At 47.6% G+C, this 9,744-nt stretch overlaps 1 protein-coding gene across 1 annotated transcript in view; it reads right to left on the bottom strand.

Annotated features, from left to right (window-relative positions):
• Window positions 1-1,853: 1,853 nt before the first annotated feature.
• The window catches only part of VPS52 (VPS52 subunit of GARP complex), a 58,897-nt gene continuing 51,006 nt past the window's right edge, over window positions 1,854-9,744 (bottom strand). The window contains exons 18-20 of the mRNA XM_086920631.1: window positions 9,263-9,374; window positions 8,007-8,125; window positions 1,854-3,159 (exon numbers count right to left, since the gene is read on the bottom strand). Coding sequence (XP_086776757.1) covers window positions 3,013-3,159; window positions 8,007-8,125; window positions 9,263-9,374 — 378 coding nt within the window. The 3' untranslated portion in view covers window positions 1,854-3,012. The remainder of the gene's footprint in view (window positions 3,160-8,006; window positions 8,126-9,262; window positions 9,375-9,744) is intronic.

Here is a 9,744-nt window from a genome sequence, read left to right as displayed (position 1 = left end):
CAAACGATCGAGATGTTTGCAGAGTTACGATTAACCTCCAGAAAGAGTTTAGACTCAGCTAATAGGAAAATAGGTTCGGCCTCCTCTAATAAGATAGTCCGGTCAAAAGACCATGAGGCATGTCTAATCTGCTGGCCAGATTTTAAGATGAAAAGGATAGCCGAGTGGTCGGAGAGGTGAGAAGGGAGATATACTATCTCCACCAATGAGTCTTTGAGACAATAACTAAACAGTGCATAGTCAATTCTTGACTTATGCTTGTATTTAAGATTTCGGAATGAGACCCCCAGTTTATTGCCTGCCCTTTCCCTCCATATATCCGCTAGCCCCAACTGTGCCATTATTGACACAAGAATTTGCCTTGATTCAAAGAACACACATGCTCTAGAGTTGGGAGACTTAACAAGTTTAGGATTTAACAGAATATTAAAGTCCCCAACCCAAATAACAGGGTCTTGGGAGGTTACCAGGTGGCTTCGGATAGTATCTAAGTAAGAAGGATCATCCTGGTTAGTAGCCCACCAGTGAGCAAATCGAACCGCCTAATGATACTCTTAGTAGGAGCCATCTCCCACTGTGATCCTCTTTACACTCCAGTATAAGTGGGCCTTTGCTTGTTTTAAAAAAATAAAGAGGACCCCTCTTATATTTGCAGTTTGATCTGTACACACAAATTTATCGATCCATTTCTGTTTTTTTAATAGATCGATATTCTCTGCTTTGAGGAGATGTGTCTCCTGTATGGCAATGACCAAATATGGCAATGATATATATATCAAATATTGAAGGATTCGGTCTCTTCTACCCCTCATGCGCCTGTGGATGTTTGGTGCCTTTACCCCGCCTGCCTTTGCTTTTGGCAGCCTGTTTTTTGCCCATGCGCTTGCAAACATTGGAGGGGGCACCCACAACCCTACTCTCACCGTCCACTTCGCCAGGATAGTCAGGACCGTCCTGGATCAACGCCATGCTTGTCGGGGGCTCAGACCTCCCCTCAGCAGGGGACCAGCCACACGAAAGAAGGTGGAGATTGCAGAGCAGTTTCTGACTGTTGCACTTGTTCTGCCACCGCCGGTATTCCCCCGTAGGAGACCGCGAGCCGCTGCTCTGGGGCCTCGCCTTAGCTCCACGGCTGCTCGTTCCCACCGCGGCACGAAGGAGGGGTGGAGGGGCCGTAATACAACCCCGAAGCACATCAGCGGAGTGAAGAAGACAGACACCCCAAGCTGGTAAAAAGAAAAAAAAAAAAAAAGGTCTCCCAAGTTGTTCCTCTGAAGCGTGTTACTGTGTTGCCATTTCCTAGCAGTAGTTGCGCTATATTTTACATACTAGCTGGTGCAGCAGGGGGCTCTGCAAGGACGTGCGCACCGCTTTAGTCTGCGGGCGCCATGTTTTCCTCCATCTGGCGAGCTCTCATGCCTCAACGATATAGAAATCTTGATGTGCAATGCAATGTGCAGTAGCAATAGTTATGTGTCTGCAACAACGGTTTTGAAGTTTCTGTTCATAATTCTAGCCATATAGTGGTTGAATCTGTAATATGTAATGTTTAAAAAAATAATAGCAGTGGTGTGACTAACCATCAGTCAAGGGACCTTTTCCTCCCAACTATGGATATTAAATATAAGGTAATATGCGGCTCTGCTGTTGGTATTTTACAACATTTAAGTTTCTGTAACTTATAAGAGAACTCCATTAATGTCAGGCATGTTTGACTCTAATGCATATTCTAGATTTCCCCAATATGAAAACATGCCACTATGCATAATTATTCTGAAATAACCTTGCAGGGTAGATTCCTCGGGTCCTGAGAAAAGTATTCGAAGGTACCTGGAACAGACACCCTGGCCAGATCAGAGGCAAATCATTTATTCAGACATTCAAGAGTAAGCATGAGAGCCCGCGACTGTCACCAGTATCACTATGTACATCTTGGTCAGAGGTTTGGTAACAGAGCCGCGGAACGTCCACACCACAAAGATACAGTAGACAGAACCAAAGATGGAGGCGCGGGGTGCAAGGTCTTGCGTTGTTGCACAATCCACAGCCAAAGGAAAGACAGACAGGACTGGAAAGGGGCACATAAAAGTCCTCTGCTCACAGGAGGGATCTGCAATTCATCGGGATCACAACCTCTGGCAGAAGAAATAGAGTAGGACTCTCTTAAGTGGCCGGTCTTTAGTCTGGGGTCAAGCTCCCATTCTCCACACATGGAATGCGAACACCAAACTCTCCCCGTCCCAGAATGCCACGATACATAAACCTAAAGATGGTTTAGCATTCAAGGTCATAAGTTCAGCCATTGGACCTCAGAGCACTCTCCCCGCTGTCTGAACGGAAGGGGGTATTCAGGGTGTTTTACAGTCTGTGCTCTCAGTAACCTTCTCTGGAGCAGTCTGGGTCTTTCCTCCTATTTCTGAACATATCTGTAAAGACAACAACAGAATGACGCTCTCCGGACGTCACGTGGGAAGGAAAGAGGCAGTACAACAAGGTAACACCGGCGAAGAGTAGCAGGACAGGAGACACGTTTTACTGGCATAGAACTATGTTGAGTGGCCGAGGTGGTGGGGCACCCGGGCTCCCTGTCAGTCTCGGAGTATGGTGGTGAGTTCTTCCAGAAAACGCCAACACGTGGAGAACCAGATGCTCACCTATCTTGGAATCATCATTCTCGCAAGTGGTCTTTTGCTGTAGTGTGTTTGTGTAGTGTGGAATGGGAATGTCACTTTCAGGATCACATTCTTGTTGCATAGAGAGGTACTGGCATCTCGTGTAAATTCTTAGAAAGGGGCTTTGGGGAAGCCTGGGTAGTGATTTTACTGGTTCCGAAAGGCTTGCAGCAGTATTCCTGGGAGCGTACCACTGAGGTGATAATATACATCCTTTTTTTGCGAATTTCTGACATTTCATCCAAATTCCTGTAAAGTATGAGCTGCTGCATATTGTGATGTCACTTCCTGGGAGAATGGCGTACACAGTCAGTTTCTGGAAAGCGCCGTTACTGCCACATCAGAAGTTGGGCTTGTGCTTCTTCACTTCTACCATGAGATGGTGAATGTTGATAAGCTCGGAGCGGACCGGCAGATTCTTGAAGGGCGCCTGGGACAGTACCTTATGGAAGCGGTGATAATACTGGATCAGCTGGGTCAGCGCTCCCTGCGAGATGGAGAGAACAAACCACATGTGAGAGAGGGAAGTTTATTAAATCACCATGCACACAGCCAATAGAACCTTCCCTACCCAGCAAAATGACCATCAAGCTGCAGTGGGATACAGACACCAAATGGAGCCCACCCCCTATGTGCTAGATCACCAACAGCGTGTAGAGGGCTAACTGAACGCATCTGCTACCCTTAAGATAGACATCCTGAAGAGGGATAATGGAACCCACCCGCTATCTGTAAGATAATCAACAACCTGCAGGGGGCTAATAGAACCCACCCGCAGGATCACCAACGCCTATAAGAGAGCTACAGACATCCAAAAGAACGCACACTTATCCACAAGACAGCCATTAAGCTATGGTGGGATACACAGAGCAAAGAGAACCTGGGCTTATATCATCAACACAGTGTAGAGGACTAATAGAAGCCGCCCGCTAGACCGAAGATCACCACAACCTTTTACAGGGCAACAGAGAACCAATGGAGCCCACCCCTACATGTAGATCATCAACACCATGTGGAGGGTTAACAGAACCCACATGTTACACGCAAGATCTCCATCAACCTTCTGAGAGCTACGCAGAACCAATGGAGCCCACCCCTACCTGCTAGATCTACACCACCATGTGGAGGGCTAACAGAAGTGTGACTGAGATCTTGCGTGTTCAGGTGGGCTCAGAGTGCTACGCAGAACCAATGGAGCCCACCCCTACCTGCTAGATCATCAACAGCATGTATAGGGCTTTAGAAAACAGTGGTCCAGCACTCCATTTAACAGTAAGAGGTGTATATAGAGACAAATTCTCAAAACCAGAAAAAGCAGGTTGTGATATAGTTCCTTTATTCAAGATTCTTCTTTAAAAAACATTTTGTAGTCATAAAAACATGAAGCAGCCAACGCGTTTTGTCCTTACGGAGCATGTATAGGGCTAACCGACGTGTGACTGAGATCTTGCGTGTTATTGGTGGACTCTGTTAGCCCTCCACATGCTGTTGATGATCTGGCAGGTATTTCCACTGGTTCTCTGTATCGCTCAGAAGTGTGGTTGAGATCTTGCTTTGCTTCCCAATGGCCTTCAACACTGGTCTGGATTCCTTACCATGTCCCTGTGACGGAAACTCAAGGCAAACAATGTTGCACTTTACATTTTTCCGAGGTTTTTATGTTATGTACTCAAAGCACTTTCTGATTCCCTTCCTAAGGAAACAATGTATTAAGAACTGGAGGGATGCACTGAATATGCTTTTTAATTTGGTGGATGAGGAGGAGACCATTCTTTTGGGGGGCTCTGAACAGACGCAGTCGCAAAGTGAACACTTTATAGATCACCAGAATGGTCTTAAAATCGCAGACTTTGTGTTTTATGCACTTTTCGTTGGGAGGGTAATTTTAACGACTGGATGCTTTTATACGCATTTGTTTTTAACATTTTAAATAATCTTTTATTGTATGTACTTAACGGCTTTGCGCTTCACTTTTATGAGTACAACTTGTATTTGAATAAAGTAAATTGATTGATTTTTTTTCCATGTCTCTTTCGGTTCCTAACCCGAGGCCTCGCTATTCCAGAGCATCAAAATAATCACAGAAGTGGACGCTAGACATGGCCGATGGATCAGACCCCGCTCTCCGCCTTTCTTCTACACTGTTCTGCCCTTTTCCCTTGTAACAAGACCCTGAGGCCAGTGAAGCACCACAAGGATGCCTCTGGATGCCTTTCCATCTCTTATTCCTTGAGATGCTGGCGGTTGTGTCACTTTGTTGGGTTGTTCTATTCAGATAAGGAACAGCGCAGACTCCCACTCCTATGGCGCCGATTCATTAACTGTTCTTAGCATTTCTTTTAAGCTGTTGGGTACAAAGATGACTGTATCTTTTTGCAGCGCAGAAATACACCTACTGGTTCTCAATCTGTACTTTTCCTATTTCCAGTTTATTATGTGTGATATCAAGGTTGTCAGATGGAAGAACCTCCGAATTTAGCAAGTCACAAATCTCCTTCCCTATCAAGGCGAGCACCCCCTTGGCTGATACTGGTCTTCCTGGGTACGACTATTTTTAATGAGCGATTCACTCGGTTCATGCATGTATTCACACATTCCATAATTCCATAATGAGTGCTTGCACTCTGCATTCAGCAGCACTTCTGCTCTAGCCCTCTCTCCGGTACACCCAAGGGGGCCTGCTCTCATTGATGAATGGGCAGGTTTACCATCACCTCCTAAATGGCCAGTGTTTCTCTTTTTTTTGTAGAGTGCGACACATCATATAGTGATGCAGATATGAGCAGCTGGTTGTGAGGGAACCTTCTCTCATCACTTGGGATGAGCTCTCTGTACCTCATTCAGAGGAGGAATCCCTCACTGGGGGAAAAATGCAGGCATTCTCGGGCTCCCCACCGCCCCCCTCTCCTCTATCCACTTCAATGGTCCAGTCTCTTATGGCTCTACCACCTATAGGAGTGGCTGCCACAGGTCTGACTTGAAGCAAAGCGTGAGATGAACTCCACACCAGCCAAAGATCATGAGGGCCATCTTGGTTAAACCTTCAAGGGGAAAAACAACAGTTGATGGACATACATTCACCCCAGTCCTGAGATCCGGGCCTAAATCCATTGTTTCTTTGCTCACCATGCCATTCCAGTTTGAACCTAGCTATTTGCAAATCAGTCTGACCCTGTGCCTCATGGGAACAGTCCAGCCCGAACTGCTAGGCCATGTCTTCCCGGGAGTCCTGCGCTCTCAATGCCACTGGAGTCCAGCTATCCCGGCTAATGAGGGCTGAAAGCCCGAAACCGGTCCTAGGATGCTTGAGGACCTTGCTTGGCAGTTCGGGCTGGACTGTTCCCATGGGGCGCAGGGACAAGACTGATTTGCATATGCGTAGGTTCAAACTGGAATGGCATGGTGAGCAAAAAAACGATGGATTTAGGCCCAGATCTCTGTACTGGGGGGGAACGTATGACATTGTTCTGCATTCTGTCCATCAACTGTTGTTTTTGCATTTGTCACCCCGAGTGGGACGGGTATGCTCAGACGTGAGTCCCGTGCTCCCCATGCCACTGGAATCAAGCTATCCTATGCAGTGAGTTAGTTTACCTGCCTTCAAGGGGATGTCTAGGGTGTCCATAAGACCCTCTTCACCCCCTCCAGAGGGCTGTCATCAGGGGGTGCACTGTCAGCACACCTCTGGACAGCTTCTTTACCTTTGCACTGCAAGCTATAATATGACCAGGATGCAGATGCAAAGAGATTCCCTCATTTGCATGAGGCTTCCACCCACCCAAATGAAGGAACGCCCTCGAATGATAACGCTGGTGCCATATGTGCACCTGCACTATCTGTATTACAAAAGGGGCCGCACAAGCTTCAGCGGCCCCTTCTGTAATACCCAAGTGCCAAGGGGTGTGCAAAGCAGGCACAAAACATATTGTGCCCCCGGGAAACTATGAATAATATGGCCTCCGGTGCCTTCTACCTGTCTCTGAATACATGTCTGGGATGGGTGACAGCTGGACCCTGTGCATTCCCACCAGACAGCCACACACAAAGGGAACGTAGGTGTGACTTATGGGCCATCCTGGGCAGGATGGGAGGGAGGAGCTGAAATGTACACCTAAAGGGGCTGGGGTTTGTCCCCACACAAAGGGCTGCAGAACCTCCTGTTGTGAGTCTGAGGCCACAGCAGGAAGGGCAGGGAAGTGGAGGAGACATCAAAGAGAGGGTTTTGAAGAGCAAATTGGCACCACTTGGTATAGGTACTGGACCCTGACACCACCAACACAGTACAGTTCTAGACCTGTGGATACCCTGCCAGGAAGAAGGACTGCTATGCTACTGAAAGGATTGTCACTCTGCTGGAACCATAGTACGGTTTCAGAGGGCCACGACTGATCCCTGTATCTGACCCCCGCTCTATCGTGGTCCTCCTGAACGTTTGGATTTGACCTGGTCTAGCACAACCAGATAGCCCCAATGGGCACTTAATGCTTTTAAGCACTCTGTTTCATGCTATTCTCTAAAAATTCATAACTCTGGATCTACTTATTGGAGTTTTGTTGTTTTGGTCTTGTTTTGTTCATTACATTAAGCTCTATTTTTCTACCCAGGTATGGTATCTTTTTGTGGTGTTTTCACTGTTTTCCTGTTTGAAGTGTTGCACAAATACTTTACACATTGCCTCTTAAGTTAAGCCTGAATGCTCTGTGCCAAGCTACCAGAGGGTGTGAACAGGTTCATTTAGGGTGTACATCTGACTTACCCTCAAAAGGATTGTGGTTCCTGCTTGGACAGGGTGCCAACCAGAAACCCAATTTCTAACAGGCATCCATGCCTGGACAATGACGGTATCCATGACCTGCTCCCCACTGCTCCTGAAACCACAGCTGGAGTGCGGCACCTGTACTAGGGACGGGTGAACACCATCTCCGATCCCTCAATAACAAAGTGCCAGTGCTCAGGGCCCTAACCTGGTTGATACGGGTGCATACAGTCATTATTACCCCCGATCCCTCGAGAACGAGTGCCAGCTCAGCGCACTCACCTGGATGATACTGGTGCACAAATTCACTACTGCCTGCGGTTGCTCGATGACAAGTACCAGCGCGCAGTGCCCTAATCTGGATGATACCGGTGCACACAGTCATTGCTGCCCGCGATCGCTCAAGTACGAGCGCCAGTGCCCTCACCTGGATGATACCGGTGCACACAGTCATTGCTGCCCGCGATCGCTCAAGTACAAGCGCCAGCGCTCAGTGCCCTCACCTGTATTATACCGGTGCATTCATCATTACTGCCTGCAATCCCTCGATAAGTAGTGCCAGTGCTCAGTGCCCTCACCTGGATGATACCGGTGCCATTCTTGAAGTTGGTGAAGGAACGCATCACATCCTGGCTCAGGTTCTCAACTGACTGCTTCCAGGTGGCAGCAAATCCACGGACCAGCTGCACTACGCGGCCTAAGGGAGGTGAGGTGGTGTTACTGTACAAGCAAAATTAGGACTTTTCAAAGCGACATATGATATTATTGTTCAATGGGCTCTTTTCCACTTGGTCCAAAACAGAAGACACAGGGATAGACTATCCCCTACTTAAAAGTAACACAGAGCGTTGCATCAATTCAAGAGAAGGACTGTATTACAGTCCTTCTCTTTTAAAACGAACATGAGCGTTTCAAGAGAAGGATTGGAGCACACCCTCCCCTCCCTAAAAATAACACAGGACATCAGATTTGTTCAAGGGCATACTCTTCCATCCTTAAAACTAACATGGACTGTTTCAAGAGAAGGACAAGGGGCACACCCCTCCCCTCCTTAATCCTAACATAGGACATCACATCCATTCCCCTTAAAAGTAACACAGAGCATTTCAAGGGCAAGACTAGGGCACACTTACCTCTCCTTAGAAATAATAGAGAGCATTTCAAGGTTAGACTTCGACACAGTCATTCTTCTTTAAAACTATCCCAAGGCATGACATCCATTCACAGGAAGGAAGTTGGGCACACACAAACCTTAAAACTAATACAGGGCATTACATCTGACCAAGAGAAAGACATGGATACACTCACCCCTTCCATTCAATGGAGAAACACTGTTAAGAGCTACCTAGGAGCAGACTCCAGAGGTAAATGTTTAAGAAAAGAAAGAGCAGTGGTACTCTATCCACCGACACCACTTGGAGAGAAACAGGATGTTGTATCTTACCCATGATGGAACACGGGGCTGCAGACAACGCGGTTCCTATTTGAAAAAACTGCAGCCCCACCTCTCACCGGACCCTGCAAATCCTTGCTGTACACCACACTCCTTGGAGAAAAGGTGTTATACTTCACCTTTTACACTAGATCTGAAACGCGCCCATCACTTAAGAAGTGTTCCGCCACCTCCCTAACAAACCCAGAAAGCTTCGAGAGAACGAAAAGGTTGCGACTGCTAGACACCCCACAGAACAACCAGCTTCCTGGAACCAACAATGAGGCAGCCGGTCAGTTGCAGGAAGTACTGACAAGTAGCCGGTCAGAAGGTAAGATGGAGCAGACGGACTAGAAGAGGGAAAACCATGGAGTCTTGGGCCCGAATGTGATGTGACCTCACCTTCTTCATTCTTCAATCGGTCAAGCTGCCCCTTCTCAATCAGCGACTCCGACTCCTTCACAAAGGCCATCATTCCACCAAAGGGAGGTGACAGGATCTCTTCGATGAATTCCTGCAGGAGAGCAAACAAGATATTTAGCACTTGACAACCAAAGTCTCCTGCAGAAGGGCATACCAGAAGCTTTCAGCAGAGAATACCACAAGCTTACAGCGAAGCATACATGGGGCTTAGCTTGTGACATCAGAGCATCCCTGCAAAAGAGCATACAAGGAGCATAGCACAGGCGGCCTGCAGGAGAGTATCTAAGGCGCTTAGTATGAGTGTATAAAGGGCCTCGGCACAGGAATTTGGAAGGTCCTGTGCACAAAGATGGAGCTTAGCACAAAGCGCATCCTTCTCCCACCTGGCGGAACACCCCGGAGCAGCTCCATCGCTCCAACAGGTCAGGAGGGACTTGAGACCCGCACGGGTGAAGTGGTCG

The sequence above is a fragment of the Lissotriton vulgaris genome, chromosome 5 (genome assembly GCF_964263255.1).
Source record: "Lissotriton vulgaris chromosome 5, aLisVul1.2, whole genome shotgun sequence".
Lineage (NCBI taxonomy): Eukaryota > Metazoa > Chordata > Amphibia > Caudata > Salamandridae > Lissotriton > Lissotriton vulgaris.
The sequence above is the reverse complement of the archived record's forward strand: the minus strand, read 5'-3'. Positions and strand labels throughout refer to the sequence as shown.